This window comes from Crotalus tigris, unplaced genomic scaffold (genome assembly GCF_016545835.1).
Source record: "Crotalus tigris isolate CLP2741 ecotype Arizona unplaced genomic scaffold, ASM1654583v1 scf7180000020918.456699, whole genome shotgun sequence".
Classification (NCBI taxonomy): domain Eukaryota; kingdom Metazoa; phylum Chordata; class Lepidosauria; order Squamata; family Viperidae; genus Crotalus; species Crotalus tigris.
In genome coordinates, this window is record NW_024098254.1 from 254,697 (window position 1) to 275,647 (window position 20,951).

Consider the following 20,951-nt stretch of genomic DNA (forward strand, 5'->3'; position numbering starts at 1 on the left):
TGCTTGTCAAAAGGTCGCAAAAGGGGATCATGTGACTCTGGGTCATTGCAACCGTCCTAAGTACATGTCAGTTGCCAAAGCGTCTGAATTTTGATCATGTGACCACGGGCTGCTGCAATGGCCGTAAGTGTGGAAGACAGTCCTCCGTCTAGCCCAGTGGTGGCGAACCTATGACACGCGTGCCAGAGGCGGCACTCAGAGCCCTCTCTGTGGGCACACGCACCATGCCCTGGAGATGGCAACCGTCCCTCTTCAACTAGCCGCCTGCTAACTCGCCAAGGTCCCATGTGGCTGGATGCATCCCAGCATGGCTGGTTTCCCTCCCCCCCCCCCATCCCATCCCTCCTGGCCTTGCATGCTGTCCTTTTCCCGGGCACGACAGACTGCATCGCCTCCTCAGCTGTTGGCCGGCCATCCAGTTCAGAGGCGGCTTCTCTGAACTGCTGGTGGTGTGCTGTGGAGCCCCAGAGAGTCGAGGGGCTGGCAGGCTGTGGCTGCTGACGGACACTGTCGGCCCCCATGCGCTCGCTGGCCTCTGTGTGCGGGGGCCGATGGTGTCAGGCAGCAGCCACCCCGGCCCCTGCCTCACCTTGCCCTGCGACAATGGCACCCCCGCCCTGCCTCGTCTTGCCTTGCCTCACCCCGCAGGACGAGCCTCCTGCCCACCGCCCCACCTACCAGAGACCCCCCGGATCTCTCCCAACCCTGCCCGGCCCCCACAGGCGTCCCTTCCCATGAGCAACATCGAGGTGACCACGCCCAGCTTGGCCACACCCACCCAGTCTGCCATGACCACCACAGCCACGCCCACCTGGCCCCCGACGATAAATAAGTGGATTTTGGGTTGCAGTTTGGGCACTCGGGCTCTACAAGGTTCGCCATCACTGGTCTAACCTTTTCAGGGACGTTGCAGCTTTAAGCAGTCACTAAACGAATGGCTGTAAGTCAAGGACTACCTGTAGAAGGATGAATATATTTGACCCTCTTCCTGCCTACCAGACCTTCCCAGCTCAGCTGCCTCTTTGCCCTCTGGGAAGCAGCCCCTCCCTCCTCGGAATCCAGACGACACTCCACCGCATTAGAGAAGCTCCCGAGGACGCCGTGCGTTGGCTTGTTGCTTTTATTCCACTCAATGGGCTTTGACGTTTTCGTGATAGGCTGGGATAATCAATCTATGCATTTCCTAAATCAGTAGTTCTCAACCTTTTTAATGCCGCGACCCCCCCCAACCGGTCGTAAGTCGAGGACTACTCAACCGGTGGTAAGTCAAGGACTGCTCAACTGGTGCAGCACCGTTTGCAGAATGGGACTTTTGGCGGGCTCAGCAGGGCAGAGACAGCCTGGACAATTCCTATTGGCTTTTGAAAGCCAATAGAATTAGACTATATTCAAGAGAGTCTATTCTATTGGCTTTCAAAAGCCAATAGAATAAAAGGGAGTAGCACAGCTAAGGAAAAGGGGGGGGGAATGGCGGACTGCGTTGTTTGGCAACCCCCGTGAAATGGTCGTTCGACCCCAAATGGGGTCCCCACCCACAGGTTGAGAACCACTGTGCTAAATGAACGCTGACTGGCTCAAAGGACAGTTCAAGGACACCCACCCCTAACCCTTTTTCTGCAATCTTTCTGCAGATGATAGGACAACCATGATCATCATTGCGGTGGTGGTGTGTTTCCTCCTGGTTGTGTTGGTAATTGCAGTTATCTGCCTCATCCAAACGAGACACAGCAAAGGTAAAACATGCGCCTTCTTGGCGGTCTGAGGTCCTGTTCAGAAAGGGGGCCGTTGTAGTCGTCACCCTTGAGATTGAGGGAGGCAACTTCATCCATTTGTGGGGAGGGGGGGCTTCATGTGGGGTCCCTGAACCTGTTCTCGTGATTTAGTTTTCTCCATGGGATGCATGTCATGGATGGATGGAAGGAGGGAGGGAGGGAGGGAGAGGTGAAGGGAGGAAAGGATGGATGAATGGATGGGTGGAGGAAGAGGGAGGGAGGGATGGAAAAAGGAGGAAGAGAGGGTTGATTAATGGAGAATGGAGGGATAGATGAGAAAGAGAGAGAAGATGGATGTATAGTGTGAATGGAGGATGAAGAGATGGAGGATGGAGGGAGGGGGGAGGGGAAGGATGGGTGGAAGAAGGGAGAGAGAAAGGGTGGATGAAAGGAGAACGGAGGGGAGAGGAAGAAAGAAGATGGATGTATATGTGGAGGGAGGATGGAGAGGGAGGGATGGAAAGAGGAAGGAAGAGGGTGGATGAATGGATGTAGGATTTATGGATAGATAGATAAGATATAGATAGGGAGAGAGGGATGATAGATAGATAGATAGATAGATAGATAGATAGATAGATAGATAGATAGATAGATATTAGAGACACAGATATTAGAGATAGATAGAGATAGATAGATAGATAGATAGATAGATAGATAGATAGATAGATAGATAGATAGATAGACAGATATTAGACACAGATATTAGAGATAGATAGATAGATAGATAGATAGATAGATAGATAGAGATAGATAATTAGATAGACAGACAGATATTAGAGACACAGATATAGATAGAGATAGATAGATAGACAGACAGATATTAGACACAGATATTAGAGATAGATAGGTAGATAGATAGGTAGGTAGATAGATAGATAGATAGATAGATAGATAGATAGATAGATAGATAGATAGCTCCTAGAAGCACGAAGCCGAAAACACCAGCCTGAAGATGACGAATGGCACTTCGTCGAAACGTTGCCACTTCATGGAGATGTTCTTCTGCTCTTTTAGGCCCAGTAAAAAAGGCCCTGGTCTTCTCCTTCCTCGTGGTTGGTTGCTTTCCACCAACCTTGTGGTTCCATTATTTCCTGGTGGACTTCCACAAAAGCCGACCTTCTTTAGCTTTGAAGAGATCAGCCATCCACTTGACATAAGACAGACAAGCCGGCGTAGAGAGTCCTCAACTTACAACGCTTCATTTAGGGACCGTTCGAACTTGTGTGCAAAAAAAAAAGGTTCAATCAATCAATCAATTTCAACTTCTCGCGGGAAAAAAAAAGATCTTGCAAAGTTGGAATGGATTGATTGAACGTTTTAGTCCCACCCAGTCTGCCATTACCACCGCAGCCACACCCACCCAATGGGCCACACCCACCCAATGGGCCACGCCTATCCAGCACCCAACGATACATAAGTGGGTTTTGGGTTGCAGTTTGGGCACTCGGTCTCTAAAAGGTTCGCCATCACTGGTATAGGGTTTCCTGCCTGAGCAGGGGGTTGGACTAGATGACCTCCCAGGTTCCTTCCAACTTTATTATTATTATTATAGATCCTTGGGAGCACACTGTCACTGACAATCCCCATTGGGGTGATAAATCTATAGCACCTTGAGCAAAAAAAGCTGATGGATGGACTGAGGCCAATCTTTTTCTCAACAAGAGCCGAGGTGGCACAGCAGTTAGAGTGCAGTTCTGCAGGCCACTTTAGCCGGCTGTGTTCAGCAGGTCAGCGGTTCAAATCTCACCGGCTCAAGGTTGACTCAGCCTTCCATCCTTCCGGGGTAGGTAAAATGAGGACCCAGATTGTTGGGGGCAATGTAAATATATATATATATCCATTGCTTACTGGTGTACACCGCTTAGAGAGTGCTTTGCACTTAAAGGGGTATATAAGTCTCATAAATAAATAAATAAATAAATAAATAAATAAATAAATAAATAAGCAAGCAAGCATTATTGGCGTCAAGCTGTGGAAGATTCAGCGGCCTGACACCCTTCGCCGCAATTTATTTAGCCTCAGAGTTTAACCTGTCTTGACTGGGGCCCGAACTTGTCACAGAGAAGCTTCTGGTAGTATCCAGAAATAACTCCTGTGAGAATCAGGGGAAAAAATTTCCCCTTGGCATCCGGCTGCTGTGTGTTGTAAAAATCTGAGCTTGGCAGGATTTTATGGAAAGTGGTCTTCCAGCTAAATGTGTGTTTTTTTCTCTCTCTCTCTCTCTCTCTCTCCTGCTTTCTTCTAGGTAAAGACGCCACAGCTGTAAGGTAAGCCTGTTTTTTTTCCTCTTTTAATCAAAACAAAGGGGTTGATGTGGGGAAAAAGAAATAAAATAGAGGCCGTTACCATCAGGTGTGCTCCAGGTGCGTTGAAGTGTGGTTTTTTTTTTTTCCCATCGGTCTTAGTCCCCAGGATTCACAGCTGGATTGGTACCAAATTGGGCTAAGGTTAGGCTAATATTCAGGATTTAAAACTTGTTTGTTGACAGTGGCTAATTTTGCTTGATTTAAAAAAAAAAAACCGTAAACCTGTTTCCCTTTTGCAATCTGGACATCACTCTGAATTTGTTGAATTTATTGAATTTTATTTATTTATTTATTTATTTTATTATTGAAAGCAAGGTTAGGCAGAGTCAAAGCAAGCAAACATCAATAGCTGTCACACAACATGCTAACTCAAAGTCAGGTTAGCAAGGCATTCTTAAGGCATTCACACCACATGGTGAGAAAGGAGGAGGAGGAGGAGGAAAGTGAAGGACATGGAGAAGGAAAGGAGAAGAGTGAGGAAGGAAGAAGGAGAAAGAGGGCGAGGAAGAGAGAAGGAGGAAGGAAGGAGAGATAATAATAATAATAGTAGTAGTAGTAGTAGTAGTAGTAGTAGTAGTAGTAGTACTAGTAGTAATAATAATAATAGTAAAGTTGGAAGGGACCTTGGAGGTCATCTAGTCCAACCCCCTGCTCAGGCAGGAAACTCTATACCATTTCAGACAAATGACTGTCCAGTCTCTTCTTGAAAACTTCCAGTGTTGGAGCATTCACCGCTTCTGGAGGCAGGCTGTTCCACTGGTTAATTGTTCTAACTGTCAAGAAGTTTTTCCTTAGTTCTAGGTTGCTTCTCTTCTTGATGAGTTTCCCTCCGTTGCTTCTTGTCCTGCCTTCAGGCGCTTTGGAGAAGAGCTTGACTCCCTCTTCTTGGGGGCAGCCCCTGAGATACTGGAAGACTGCTATCATGTCCCCCCTCGTCCTTCTGTTCACTAAACTAGACATACCCAATTCCAGCAGCTGTTGCTTATATGCTATAGCCTCCAGTCCCTAATCATCTTTGTTGCTCTTCTCTGTACTCTTTCTAGAGTCTCAGCATCTTTTTTACATTGTGGTGACCAAAACTGGATGCAGTATTCCAAGTGTGGCCTTACCAAGGCCTTATAAAGCGGTATTAACACTTGACGTGATCTTGATTCTATCCCTCTGTTGATGCAGCCTAGCACTATGTTGGCCTTTTTGGCAGCTGCAGCACATGGCTGGCTCATATTTAGGTGATTGTCCACTAGGACTCCCAAGGTCCCTCTCACAGTTACTACTATTAAGCAAGGTACCCCCTCTACTATACCTATACATTTGGTTTTTCTTGCCTAAATGTAGAACCTTGCTTTCTTTACCATTGAATTTCATTTTGTTAGATAGCGCCCAGTATTCAAGTCTGTCCAGATCCTCCTGTATCCTAAGCCTGTCTTCTGGAGTGTTGGCTATTCCTGCCAGCTTGGTGTCGTCTGCAAATTTGATGAGTTCCCCATCTATCCCCTCGTCCAAATTGTTGATATAGATATTGAGGAGAAGGAGAAAAAGAGGAGGAGAGGAGAAGAAGGGAGAGGGAGAAAGAGAGGAGAGGAGGAAGAGAAGGAGGGGGTTGGACTAGATGACCTCCAAGGTCCCTTCCAACTTTACTACTATTACTATTACTAGAGAGAAGGAGAAAAAAGGAGGAAGAGAGGAGAAGGAAGGAGGGAGGGAGGAGAAGCAGAAAGAGAAGAGAAGGAGAAAGAGGGAAGTGGAAGGGCATGGAGAAGGAAAGAAGAGTGAGGAAGGAAGAAGAGGACGAGGAAGAGAGAAGGGGGAAGGAAGGAGAGATAAGTAGAAGGAGAAAAAGGAGGAGAGGAGAAGAAGGGAGGGAGGAAGGAGAGGGAAAAAGAGGAGGAAGAAGAGAGAGGGAGGAGAGAGAAGGAAGAAAAAAGAAGGAGGGAGGGAGGAGAAAGAAGAAAGTAGGAGAAGCAGAAAGAGAGAAGAGAGGAGAAAGAGGGAAGTGGAAGGGCATGGAGAAGGAAAGAAGAATGAGGAAGGAAGGAGAAGGAGGAAGAGGAAGAGAGAAGGGAGAAGGAAGGAGAGATAAGGAGAAGGAGAAAAAGGAGGAGAGGAGAAGAAGGGAGGGAGGAAGGAGAGGGAGAAAGAGGAGGAAGAAGAGAGAGGGAGGAGAGAGAAGGAAGAAAAAAGAAGGAGGGAGGGAGGAGAAAGAAGGAGGAGAAGCAGAAAGAGAGAAGAGAGGAGAAAGAGGGAAGTGGAAGGGCATGGAGAAGGAAAGAAGAATGAGGAAGGAAGGAGAAGGAGGAAGAGGAAGAGAGAAGGGAGAAGGAAGGAGAGATAAGGAGAAGGAGAAAAAGGAGGAGAGGAGAAAAGGGAGGGAGGAAGGAGAGGGAGAAAGAGGAGGAAGAAGAGAGAGGGAGAGAGAGAAGGAAGAAAAAAGGAGGGAGGGAGGAGAAAGAAGGAGGAGAAGCAGAAATAGAAGAGAGGAGAAAGAGGGAAGTGGAAGGGCTTCCTCAGCCTTCCATCCTTCTGGGGTAGGTAAAATGAGGACCCAGATTGTTGGGGGCAATGTAAAATATATATATATATATATATATATATACATATATATATATATATATATATATATATATATATACACACACACACACACACACACACACACACACACACACACACACACATTGCTTACTGGTGTACACCGCTTAGAGAGTGCTTGCACTTAAAAGCGGTATATAAGTCTCATAAATAAATAAATAAATAAAGGGCGTTGAGAAGGGGAAGAGGGGGGGAAGGGAGGAGAAGAAGGAAGAAGGGGAAGGATAAAAGGAGAAGAAAGTGAGGGAAAGGAGGAAGAGAAGAAAAAAGAGAGAGGAGAAGCAGAAAGAGAGAAGAGAGGAGAAAGAGGGAAGTGGAAGGGCGATGAGAAGGAGAAGAGGGAGGGAGGAGAAGAAGGAAGAAGGGGAAGGAGAAAAAGGAGAAGAAAGTGAGGGAAAGGAGGGAGAGAAGAAAAAGAGGAAGGAGAAAGAGGAGAGGAAGAAGAGAAGGAGACAAGAGGGAAGTGGAAGGGTGTGGAGAAGGAAAAGGAGAAGAGGGAAGGAGGGAGGGAGGAGGAGAAGAAAGAGAAGAAGGGGAAGGACAAAAGGGAGAAGAAAGTGAGGGAAAGGAGGGAAAGAAAAAGAGGGAGAAAAAGAAAGAAGAGGGAGGAGAAGGAGAGGAGAGGAAAAAGGGAAGAAAGAGAAGGGGAGGAGAAGGAGAAACGGAAAGAGACTAAGAGGAGGCAGAGGAGAAGGAAAAGAAAAAAGGAGATGAGAAAGAGGGGAAGGTAGGAGGGAGGGCAAAGAGAGAAGGAGAAGAATCTTACTACTCTTGTGGAAAAATAAAAGCCTTAAAAAAATAACAGACTTTTACGAATTCCAAGGGTGAAAGAGAGGTTTTTATTTTTGCACAATAGGTTCAGAAGCAATTTACAATCAGCAAATTTCTGAACAAGGGGGAGAGTCTAAACCAGGGGTTCTCAACCTTGGCAACTTTAAGACTTGTGGACTTCAACTCCCAGAATTCCTCAGCCAGCTTTGCTGGCTGAGGAATTCTGGGAGTTGAAGTCCACAAGTCTTAAAGTTGCCAAGGTTGAGAACCCCTGGTCTAAACTAAAGCTTTATAGGTTTCTTTTTCTCAGGAACAAGGGAAGCATAGATAGAATCTTACATTGTATATGGGATCTACGTTGTGTAACGTTCAGATAGTTTCTCACACGTTAGGTCCATTTCTCATGGGAATACATTGAAGGCAGTTTTTACTTTTAAACAATGTTTCTAAATATGCATTAGGTCATTCACGTACTGTTAATACAGCTTTTTGGCTAACACAGCTTTCTTCCAGAAATTATGCGGACACATGATTTTTGCTTTTAGTGATTTTTCATTATTATTATTATTATTATTATTATTATTATTATTATTATTATTATTCTAACTTTATTCTTCTTTATTCTCTGTTATTCTATTTCAGTGTTTCTCAACCTTGACAATTTTAAGGCATGTGGACTTCAACTCCCAGAATTCCACAGCCAGCATTGCTGGCTGTGGAATTCTGGGAATTGAAGTCCACATGCCTGCTGGCTGTGGAATTCTGGGAGTTGAAGTCCACATGCCTTAAAATTGTCAAGGCTGAGAAACACTGTTCTATTTCTTTCCACTTTACTACGGATTAACACAATAACCTGGGCCAGACATCACGCTGAGGTAAAGAACAGGCCCCAAACTAAGCAGAGGCTTATCAGGCCCAGCGTGTGAAGGTAAAAACTATTAGGAAGAGATGAAAAACCGGCGATAGGAAAGAGGATTATAAAGAACAGCTTCCCCCAGGCTCCCGACTTCAGCCGTCTTCAAGATGACAGGGATCAAAAAACCACCTCACAGCTTAAGAGAGCGTTTCAACCCTCTTGAGATTTTTTTTTTTTTAAAAAAGCCCAAAAAAGAATTTGAGCAAAGAGACGACAAAAATAAAAATTAAAAAAAAATCACAGGAAAATGCATTTAAGAGAAAGCGATTCCTAACATCTCTCTTTTCCTGATCGTAGAGAGTCACTCTAATTTTCCTTTCTGTAGTAAGGAAGACAAAAAAAAAAAAAAACTGCAACGCTTTGCGTCGGCTTGAGGACTTCTGGACTATAATCCGATAATCACGAAATGCGCCCGACGATAGGAAATTCCATTTAACCACCCAGACAAACATTAGATTAATTGTTCAGCTATCTGATCAGCTCTCTTAAGAAAGGAGACAAAAAGAAGCTCTCCTATAATTCTATCGTTTCGGTGCTTGAGGAATTCATTTCTCTTTTTTTGGGTAATTGTGTAAATTCGCCTTATATTTGGAACACGATAAAAAGAGTTCCGTCTCTCCATCTTTTTTTTTTTCATTTACAGCAGGGGCCTTCAAACTTGGCCCTTTTATGACTTGTGGACTTCAGCTCCCAGAATTCTTCAGCCAGCGTGCCCGCTGGCTGAGGAATTCTGGGAGTTGAAATCCACAAGTCATCAGTGGGCCAAGTTTGAAGACCCCTGCTATAGAATATATAGAGTAGATAGAGGCCTAGTTCAGATTTTTGTGGGCTGCTTTGTGGCTCCGCAACTGGAAGGTAGGTAATTATCACTAAATGTAGAACAAGGGTAAGATTTCTGCTTTTTTTCCCCTCATAAAGAATGTAATACAGGTATGTAGTCCTAAACCAGGCCCTTGCATGACTTGTGGACTTCAACTCCCAGAATTCCTCAGCCAGCGGGCATGCTGGCTGAGGAATTCTAGGAGTTGAACTCTACGAGTCATAAAAGGGCCAGGTTTGAAGACCCCTGATTTATGGAGCCTTCGGTATGCAGATTTGCCAAAATGCAGAAGGCAGGCAGACCATAATGGAGCCTGCCTATTAAGGTTATAAGTCATGACGGTCATAAAGCGGGTCACCCATGTGACCCGCTTGATTTAATAATCTTGTTATGGCTGGAGGATCCTGAGAATTGAAGTCCACCTATCTTAAAGCCTGCTGGCTGAGGATTCTGGGAGTTGAAGTTCACCCCTCTTAAAGCATCCTGCCTGAGGAATTCTGGGAATTGAAGTCCACTCATCTTAAAGCCTGCTGGCTGGGGAATTCTGGGAATTGAAGGCCACTCCTCTTAAAACATACTGGCTGGGGAATTCTGGGAGTCAAAGTCAACCCCCTCTTAAACCATGCCAGCTGAGGAATTCTGGGAGTCAAAGTCAACCCCTCTTATACCATGCCTGCTGAGGAATTCTGGGAATTGAAGTCCATCCCTCTTAAAGCAGGCTGGCTGGAGAATTCTGGGAGTTGAAGTCCACCCGTCCATGCTGGCTGGGGAATTCTGGGAGTTGAAGATGCCAAGATGGAGCAACAGCGCTAGACATTATTTCTGATGTGAAGCTAAATTTGCAGCAATGTATTGTCTCTCCTTAGCAAATTATAGGGTATCAATGCTAAAAACATTGGAGTAAGATTTAAATTTCCTAAAAGAGGCAAAACCCAGATCCAGTTGGCCCCAAACCCTTAGGAAACATCTGGCAGATGAGATACTCTTTTTTGCTTCTTCGACAATTGAGATTTAATTCCAAGCCAAAGGGAGAATTGAAACAGCCATAACATAAAAAAGCAGTCAGAAATTTCCCCCTCAGTTGTGCTCTTAAACCTGCCTCGTGTTCATTAAAACTGGCAGATTTGTGATCTAATCACAACAAAATCGTAAAACAGATAACGCATACTGTAATGGAAATAGTAGGAAATAGTAGGTTAACAATTGCAATGTCACAACAGCAGTGGCTAAAGTAGCTCAACTAGAAAAAGGGTCTAGTGTTCTACTTTTTTAAAATATGTCTAGTGTTTCTCAAACTGCCACTTTATAAATGTTGGACTTCAACACCCAGAATTCCCCAGCCAGCATCTTTGGAAGCTGCATTATCCATTTTCTCCAACCTAGCCATCTTCCAGAAAAGATAGAACTACGATTCCCAGAAGCCTCAGCTGCCTTCCCAGAAGCTCTAGCTCAGTGGTTCTCAACCTGTGGGTCAGGACCCCATTTGGGGTCGAACGACCATTTCACGGGGGTCGCCAAACAACGCAGTCCGCCATTTTTTTCCCGCTTTTCCTTAGCTGTGCTCCTCCCTTTTATTCTATTGGCTTTTGAAAGCCAATAGAATAGACTCTCTTGAATAGAGTCTATTCTATTGGCTATAGGACAATAGGAATTGTCCAGGCTGTCTGTCAGAATCCAATTATATTTCATCTTTAATTATCAAACATAGAAACTCCCAATTCTGCCTTCTCTGGATTCTGCCATAAGAGGGAGAAAAGGGGGAGAGCAAAGGGGCTTTATGGCCCTCACTTCCTTCAGCACACTTCAAAGGACTGAATGGTGTTTATTGTGGCCTCTAAGCTTTAACATATCAAAGAAGAGTAATTGCCTTCCATGTAGTTATCTGAAGTCTCCATCCAGACGGAAGAAGAAAGGGGATGGAATTGTGATACTTGAAACTATCACTGGAAGGGGGGTTGATTGGGTGGGACTACTGGGAAACCCCTTAAAACCTTGAATGGAAGAGCTTGAACCCCAAGTCCTGTCTAGCATGCCTGCAACCATTTTCTCTTGATAAAGGATTCCTGTTGGAAGAATTATTCCAAGAGTTCTGTCTTCTTAAGATGCAAAGTGGGGTGGGTCCTTACATTAGACAGGACTTGCAAAATTAATCCACATGGAAGGTAGACCCTTGCCGGGGGATTTTGCAAAAATTTACCATGTCAGACAACGAAGCAAGAGAGGGAGAAAACTCCCTGGAAAGAGAGCCGCTGACCCAGTTGGAACCTTGCCAGATGTTGGGCTCCGAGAGGCCAGATTTCTCAGAAGAAGAAGTGGTGGAGACACAGGACCACAAGCCTCACTGGTCGATGGGCGTTGGAAAGAAAAGCGAGTGGGGAAAGGAATCAAGAAAAGTGACCCTGAGACGAGGGACCAAGCAACCAGAATGGAAACAGGAGATGGAGAAATCCCTGCACGCAAGTGAAGAGGGAGGAAGCTGTATGCCGTACTCAGACTGGATCCTAGAGAGAGCTATTGACCTGATGAAGAGAACTCTCAGCTCCCTAGGAGAGGAGATTCCTGAGCCCTACGCCCGCCCCAGTTCCGGGAGCCACAAAGGGAGAGACACCGAGGGGGACGTGGAACCTGCAACCCCAGGGACATTTACTGATCCAGGAGCTCCCACCCCCTACCGGACCACAGATGGAAATCTGGACGGAAGACAATACCACCCACAATGGAGGCACCGATCCATTCCAAGACGTCCACCGTTGGAGGTGAAATTCAAAGGGGAGCCAACACGCTTGGGGTTTTTCCTAACCCAAGTCCTCAGCTACATGGAGGAATATGGGCAGGAAATCCCCAGCGACAAAGCCCGCATCCGGATCGTGCAATCTGCCCTGGATGGACCAGCTGCAGATTGGGTGGTGAACCTGCATGACTCCAATGCCCCAGAACTCAGTAACTTCAACCATTTCATGTCCTCGTTGAGAAGACGGTTTGAAGACCCCCTGGCTGATCGCAAAGCCCGTGAAAGAATAACAACGATGAGGCAGGGCAAACGCCCAGTGGCTGAGTATACACAAGAATTCCGAGCCATTGCCAGCAAACTGAATTGGCCAGAAGACATCCTCATTGGCCGTTTCAAAGACGGACTAAACTATGATCTATATGATGCTTGCCTGCCCCGAGGAGACCCACATCGACTTGAGGAATGGTACGTCTTGGCAGAGGAAGCAGAGATCGACATATTGAAGAGGCATCGCCGAGGAAAACAATGGAGCCGCCCCCCGCCTGAGCTGACACACCAACCGGTGAAATCATCGGATACAGCCAAGAAGCAGATGGGGTGTTTCAAGTGCGGAAGAGAAGGGCATCGAGCTGTAGAATGCCGCTCAAAGGCCCCCCAGCACAACCCAGACAGATCCCCAATCAACAAACCCAGAGGGTATTCAGCTAAGCCAAAAGAAACAGCCATGAAAATGATGGAAATTGCAGAAAACCCCACCTCTGCTCACCAAGGGGAAAGAACTCCAGCCTACACCACAGGGACGGTGGATGCCTCAGATGACAGCTCGGAAGGCGAACCCCTGGTAAGTGGACGCATCACACCCATCTTCAAAACAGTGACTATATTAATCCCCCCCATGCACGAAGCTGTGAAGGTGAAAGCCTTAATAGACTCTGGCTGCACCCGCTGCCTCATTAGCCCAACACTAGTGGGGAATCTGGGCATCCCATCCAGGAGACTGGAACAACCAATCTCATTTGGCCAGCTAGATGGATCCATAGCAGGGGGGGTGCCAGCTACCCTAGCCACTCTGCCAATACACCTCTCCCTGGGCAACCATGAAGAGGACTTAACGTTTGTGGTGACCCCAGGTATGGAATGCCCAATGATTCTAGGGATGGAATGGTTGAAAAAATGGAACCCCTGGGTAAATTGGAGGACGACAGAAATCAAATTCCCGAAGGGGGACCCTATGGACTTAAAACCCCAAGAGAGGCTACCAGAATCAAGAATAGAAAAAGCATCCATAGGAGAGGAAAAAAGATTAACAGAAATACCAGAGGAATATAGGGACCTTGCTGAAGTCTTCAGTGAGGAGAGGGCGAATGAGCTTCCCCCCCACCGACCCACAGACTGTACCATTGAATTCAAGCCTGGGGCAAAACTCCCGAAACCCAGATTATACTCCATGAGCCCAAAGGAGAAGGAGGAAATGGAAAGATTTATAAAAAAAAAACCTGGAGAGAGGTTTCATTGAGCCAGCCAAGCCTAAAGTGGCTGCCCCGGTCCTTTTTAGAGAGAAGAAGGATGGCTCTTTACGTTTATGCGTGGATTATAGGGCCCTGAATACAATCAGTGAAAGCAACCTATACCCGCTGCCCCTCATGAAAGACATGCTGTCACACCTATCGAAAGGGAAAATTTTTTCTAAACTAGACCTAAGGGAAGCTTACTATCGCGTGAGAATCAAGGAAGGGGACGAATGGAAGACTGCATTTAACTGCCCCATGGGGTGCTATCAATTCAAAGTCTTGCCATTTGGATTACAAGGGGGCCCTGCAGTCTTTATGCAATTAATCAATGACGTTCTAAGGGAGCACCTGTTTAAGGGGGTCCTTGTTTACTTGGACGACATTCTTATCTTTACCGAAACAAAAGAAGAACACGTCAAACTTGTCAGAGCGGTTTTAAAGAAGCTGCGAGCCGCTCACCTATATGCCAAACTCTCAAAATGCGAATTCCACCAGGAAAGGATAGACTACCTAGGCTATCGCATATCCCCACAGGGCATTGAAATGGACCCAGAGAAGGTCAGAGCAGTATTAGAATGGGCACCACCCCGCACAAGAAAGCAACTACAAAGTTTCCTGGGCTTTGCAAATTTTTACCGCCAATTCATCCCCTCATTTGCACAGATAGCCTTGCCCCTCACCAACTTACTAAAAACGAAGGGAACATCCTCAGTAAAACCTAGCCAGCCACTAACATGGACAATGGAGTGCCAAGCAGCGTTTGAGAGACTAAAGAGACTTTTTTCTGCCGAACCAGTACTAAGGCACCCAGATATGGACAAGCCCTTCATAATACAGGCAGATGCAAGTGATGTGGCAGTGGGGGCTGTGCTATTACAAGAAAATGATGATGCAGTATTGCAACCCTGTGCATATACATCTAAGAAACTCACGGAAACAGAACAGCGCTGGCCCGTATGGGAGAAGGAGGCTTATGGGATACGTTGGGCATTACTCACGTGGCGACAGTTCCTGGAAGGCAACAAAATCCCCTTCCAGGTATGGACTGATCACAAAAAATTTAGAAGCCCTGAAAACTTCCAGGAAACTCAATCCCAAACAAGCCCGCTGGTCCCAGCATTTTCACCAATTCCAATTTAAGCTCAAACATTTACCAGGAAGAAAGAACTTCCTGGCAGATGCACTATCTCGCATGCCCCAATATAACAGCGCACGAACCACAGACTCTAGACCAATAATGGCAGAATCACAACTGGCAGCGCCAGTAACCACAAGAACCCAAGCCAAAATAAAACCACAACTGGACAGCCAAACTGGGATTGAATTCAGAAAAAGTTTGGAAACAGATGATTGGTTCCAGAAAAACAAACATGTGTGCACAATGAGAGACGGATTGCCTTGGGTAGGGGAAAAGTTATATATACCAACAACTCAAAGACTAACTTTCATGCAACTTTGCCATGACACAAAATCAGCAGGGCATTTTGGATTTGTAAAAACTTTACACTTAATTAAACGGCAATTTTGGTGGCCATCAATAAAAAAGGACATAGAAAGTTATGTTGCCAGCTGCCCAACCTGTGCATCAGCAAAGAGGTTGCAAGGGAAATCGCCAGGGCTGTTACAACCAGTGGCAAGTCCCTCAGCCCCCTGGAGGGAAATAGCCATGGATTTTATAGTGGAATTGCCTGAAAGCAATGGGAATACTGTTATCTGGACAGTCACGGACCTATTTTCCAAACAGGTGCACTTTATCCCTTGCCAAAAAATTCCCACTGCAAAGGCCTTAGCAAAACTTTTTATCCAGCACATTTACAGATTGCACGGGGCACCCCAACGCATCATCTCTGATAGGGGAGTGCAATTTACGTCTACATTTTGGAAGGAATTTTTATCCCTCTTAGGGACCACTCAGGGACTGACATCTAGCCATCACCCTCAGACAGATGGACAAGCGGAACGCTGCCAGTCGGTACTTGAGCAATATTTGAGATGTTTTTTAAATTTCCAACAGAGTGATTGGACGGACTTACTTCCTTTTGCAGAAGTTGCCTACAATAATGCAGTCCACTCCAGCACAGGCTACACTCCTTTTCAAATAGCCAACGGCCAAAGTTTCAACCCTATGCCAGAGTTAACCCCAAAAGAACCAACGATCCCTTCACTGAAAGAATGGATGGAAAACCTACAAAACACCTGGCCAATAGTCAGAAAATCACTAGATGAAGCTAGGCGGGCATACAAAGCACAAGCCGATAAAAAAAGGGTTGAGCCTACACCATTCATTATAGGAGAAATGGTGTACTTATCTACAAAATACCTAAAGTCCCTACAGCCCTGTAAAAAACTTGGACCAAAATATATAGGACCTTTTCCAATTAAAAGGATCATAAATCCAGTAACAGTAGAATTAGAATTACCCAAAAACCTCAGGCAAATACACCCAATTTTTCATTGCAGCTTGCTGAAAAGAGAGCATCAGTCACCTCTACGGCCAAAAATCCCCCCCCCCACCACCTCCAATCATGGTGGAGGGGGAACAACACTTCGAAATAAAAGAGATCCTTGACTCTAGGAGATATCGTGGAACAACTCAGTACCTAGTTGCCTGGAAACACCTCCCTGCCTCACAAAATGAGTGGGTCCATAAACGTCACGTCAGAGCCCCGAAGCTATTGAAGAAGTTTCACACAGAGTATCCTAACAAGCCTAACTAAATTTTTTACGTGTGTTTTCTTTCAGGTGGATCTCTCTTATTGTTAAGAGGGGCCGGATGTCAGAATCCAATTATATTTCATCTTTAATTATCAAACATAGAAACTCCCAATTCTGCCTTCTCTGGATTCTGCCATAAGAGGGAGAAAAGGGGGAGAGCAAAGGGGCTTTATGGCCCTCACTTCCTTCAGCACACTTCAAAGGACTGAATGTGTGTTTATTGTGGCCTCTAAGCTTTAACATATCAAAGAAGAGTAATTGCCTTTCATGTAGTTATCTGAAGTCTCCATCCAGACGGAAGAAGAAAGGGGATGGAATTGTGATACTTGAAACTATCACTGGAAGGGGGGTTGATTGGGTGGGACTACTGGGGAACCCCTTAAAACCTTGAATGGGAGAGCTTGAACCCCAAGTCCTGTCTAGCATGCCCGCCAAAAGTCCCATTCTGCAAACGGTGCTGCACTAGTTGAGTAGTCCTCAACTTACGACCGGTTGAGTAGTCCTCGACTTACGACCGGTTGGGGGTCGCGGCATTAAAAAGGTTGAGAACCACTGCTCTAGCTGTATTTCCCAACATCTCCATCTTCCTATTCAGCAAGAATTCTCATTAACTGTGTTTTATTCTTTTGTCTGCTATTTTAATTATGTGCTGAGTTTATTTACGATTGTACTGTATTAACCTTTTGCAGTGCCAGACACCTTCAGTAAGAGCAGAGTTGGGATACATTCCTTAAAAAGAAATGATTATATCCAGACCCATTGATCCAAAGCATAAAGTTTAATTACTTAATTTATGTCAAGCCTTTTATTAAGAGCCTGAATATATTTTCCAGGGACTTAGCTGTGTCTATGAATTTACATCACTGACGGCTTTGTAGCAAATACATATTTACTTATTAATATTAAATCTATTCCTTGCCTTTTCACACAAATAGTAAAATGCACCATAAAGTCAAGAAGGAAGGCATCAATAAAAATATATGCAGATTTTTTAAAAAAAAAGCAAACTAACAGCCGCTGAGTTAAAATGTGAACTTTAATATAAAACAATATGTATTTTTCCCCATCTCTGCATTTTACATTAACTACATAGCAATCTCTTAAGTAGGTGACTCAAAAAAATTGCACTGAAGTGCCTGTATGGCTTGTCCAAAGATTTTTTTGTTGAAAAAATGGCTGGAGGTGAACTTAAACCCTGATCTCTCTCTCATCGTAAATCAAGGTTAAGGAACCTGTAGCATTTATATATGGCTGAACCTCTGTTCCCAGCAGCTGCAAAATGCAAATGGTTGAAGTATGGTGGGAGATGTGGTTTAGCAATGCTCAGAGGGATTCAGTTGAACATTTCTGCTCTATATTAATCTAGAAAGAAAGAGGAGGGTAAATCCAGCTTTTCCAGTTATGATAGTCCATAGATTATGATCAGTTCCTTGGAATCTGAGCATTTGAAGCAATGTTTCTCAACCTTGGCAACTTGAAGATGCGTGGACTTCAACTCCCAGAATTCACTTAGCCACTGTCTCAATGGACATTTCCGGGCCCCATTATGGTTGTAAGTTGAGGACTACCTGCATCCTTTCATTTTTGAGCACAAACCTCAACATACGACCACAATTGAGCCCAGAATGTCTGTTGTTAAGTGAGACAGCCGTTAAGCGAGTTTTGCCCCATTTTACGACCTTTCTTGGCACAGTGGCTAGGTGAATTATTGCCGTTGTTAAGTTAGTAATGTGATTGCTCAGTGAATTTGGCTTCCCCATTGACTTTGCTCGTCATAAGGTCGCAAAAGGGGATCACGTGATCCCGGGACACTGAAACCATCATAAATGTGAGTCAGTTGCCAAGTCTTTCAATTTTGATTATGCAACCGTGGGGAGGCTGCAACAGTTGTGTAAAAAATTGTCATAAGTCACTTTTCTCGGTGCCATTGAAACTTCAGTCACTAAACGAACTGTTTTAAGATTGGATTAGATTAGATTAGATTAGATTAGATTAGATTTATTGTCATTTTTACTGTGGGCACAATGGCACACATTAAAAATGAAACTTAGTTGCTTGCTCTCAAAGTGTACAAATACATAACACATTTAAAACATTCACAAGAAAATTATATTATGGTTTGGAGAAGATGGATTGATTACATTCAGAAGAAATATGAAATTGAAAAGTATTATCTTGCTTTTGAGTAGATTTTAGATAATTATTATTAGTTTTAATTATATTATTATTTTTGACTTAATTTGTTAATACTTGTTTTGAGAAGGAGTTAAAGTGTGTTATGGTTTTGATTGATAGTATAGTTGGTTTATGTTAGTTAGATTATGTTTGTTTATTTTATTTTTTTTATCCTGTAATCAGCTCTGGGAAGTGGGGGAGGGGGGAAGGGGTGGGGGGGTTTATATTGTAATAAATTTATAAAACTTTTGAATTAAAAAAAACATACTATATACAACATATGTATAGACCTACACCCTTACATATAAGTAAGATATGAATATTAATCACTGTCCATTTTGAATACATAACGCAGACATGTCCAACACAAGGCCCGGGGGCCGGATGTGGCCCGCGAAGTGGTTTCATGTGGCCTGCGAAGCCATCCTGGAAACAGTGAGGGAATGGCCCCCACTGCCTTGACCCTGGCCCAGGCCGGCCAGGAGCCAATGTACAATTTTGTGGTGGCCATCTATGCTGAAACACATTCAGTCTTAGCTCTGTAAGCCCCCCCCCCCCCCGCATGGCCTGAGAGGGACAGTGAGGCTCCTCCAGTGGACCATGCCTTGGCACTTGCCCCGGTCCCACCCCCTTCTGCCAGAGACCCTCAGACCTGTCCCACTCCTGCCCAGGCCCCCACAGGCACCCTTGACGCGAACGATGTAGAGCTGTCCAGGCCCACCCAGTAGGCCACACCCACTCTGTCCATGCCCACCCAGTAGGCCACACCCACCCTGGCCACACCCCACCCCCCCCCGAGGGCAACCGCAATGCTGATGCGGCCCTCAACAAAATTGAATTTGACACCCCTGACATAATGGAAAGAGGAAGCTTTGGAGCTTCACAAGGTTAATACTATATGGACCAAAACTGTGACTGCATCGGGATGTTCTGCTTCGGGTACCATGGAGCCCCTCCTCCCAGAAGGGGTAACAAGGAAAATAGGTTGTGAAGAGGATGTGTGGTATCCCAGACAATCTTGCGGACCCACACAAGCAACGCTTCTGTTCCACATCCTCAATGGGAGGGAGGGAACTGCCAATAATCTTTTCTGCTGTCCTCACCACTCTCGGCATCGCCTTCCTGTCCGAAGCAGGGATGCTTCCAAACCAGGCTGTGATGCTGTATGACAGGATGCTCCAGATCGTCCCTCTGCAGAAAGTGGTGAGGACAGGGGAAGGAAGACTCAAGCACCATCTGTATTCTTCTTGCTGTCAGTGTATATAACATGAAAGCTCCCTTTTTTTTTCAAGCTCTTTACCCATTAAACCCCAAAGACCAATGCTGCTATATCTCAAATCTCCTTTGCAGAAGCAAATGGTCACAATGGAGACCTCTACAAAATCTGTGCCAGTTTGAATTTTGTTGTTGTTGTTGTTGTTTTGTTTGCAGGTGTTGTTTCTAATTTCGTTTTAAAAAGTCAGTGTGTGAAATTTGCTGTTGACTCCTTTTGGTTGATCTGAGCTTTTGGTTCTATCTTTAGGCTCCACGAAGCTGAGAAGTCTCCCGCGTTGACAAATCAGGTAGGCCGAGCTAAATTTCTTGAGCTGCTGCCTAGAAATAATAATTACAGTAGTCATCCGTTTGGCCTGAAATAGCTTGAACTGACAGAACAGAACAACCTTTAACAGGATAACAGAGATGGAAGGGACTTTGGAGGTCTTCTAGTCCATCCCCCTGCTCAAGCAGGAGACCTTATACTATTCCAGACAAATGACTGTCCAGTCTTTCCTTGAAAATCTTCATGGATGGAGCACCCACAATGTCTGGAAGCAGGCTGTTCCACTGATTAATTGTTCTAACTGTCAGGAAGTTTCTCCTTGGTTCTAGGTTGCTTCTCTCCTTGATTAGTTTCCATCTGTTGTTTCTTGTCTTGCCTTTTGGTGATTTGGAAAATAGTTTGACCCCCTTTTCTTTGTAGGAGTCCCAATAATAATAATAATAATAATAATCCCCAGTGAGGCACTACCTTGACGTGGTTGTGGGGCTTGTGTACTCTGAGGAAGATGAGAGCTATGCCAGAGGTTCAACCATACTGGACAGGTCTCATCAGAGGAGTCAGACAAAGAGTGTCTCTCCCATAAAAAATATGGTGAGACGTAAATTGCAGAATGCCATACCGGCTCGGACGTCGCCCGGGTTAACAAGGTCCGCGCTAGATATTGGAGTTCCTGGATATCTGGTGAAAAATGGGTTACAGGACTCAGGACTGTTGGCTGAGCAACCAGGGCCAGCAGCTGCAGAACTACTGGAAGAAAAGGTGTTTACCCGTCGCAGATACACAGTGATGGAAAACAAAGAAATAATGATCTGTTACTACAGATCAAGTCCAACAAGACGAGGATATCTAAAACGAATCCACCAGTTCTGGAAAGAACAACATCCAAAATCAGAAATAACAGAACAGAGACTAACAGATTAGTCAATTGCAAAAGGCGGCATTATTAGGAACTGCTTCCATCCTGCGACGATATCTGTAATACCATCAAACATCCACATCTGCCTATCTTAGGTCCTGGGTAAGGACTCGATAGGTAGACAAAATGATAGGTAGACAAAATGCCAAATCCAGTCTGAGCATCTGGCTGACTGTGCGATGATCAATA

General features: G+C 45.1%; 1 protein-coding gene across 2 annotated transcripts in view; it reads left to right on the forward strand.

Moving 5' to 3' along the window:
* LOC120319655 (tyrosine-protein phosphatase non-receptor type substrate 1-like) overlaps positions 1 to 20,040 on the forward strand; it is a 137,431-nt gene extending 117,391 nt beyond the window's left edge. The window contains exons 6-8 of one of the 2 annotated variants that reach the window (XM_039368732.1): positions 1,632 to 1,733; positions 4,018 to 4,039; positions 19,829 to 20,039. In XM_039368732.1, coding sequence (XP_039224666.1) covers positions 1,632 to 1,733; positions 4,018 to 4,039; positions 19,829 to 19,943 — 239 coding nt within the window. In that variant the 3' untranslated portion in view covers positions 19,944 to 20,039. Of the gene's footprint in view, positions 1 to 1,631; positions 1,734 to 4,017; positions 4,040 to 19,828 lie in introns of both variants that reach the window. The other variant, XM_039368733.1, reaches the window with a different exon arrangement.
* The last annotated feature ends 911 nt before the right edge of the window (positions 20,041 to 20,951 follow it).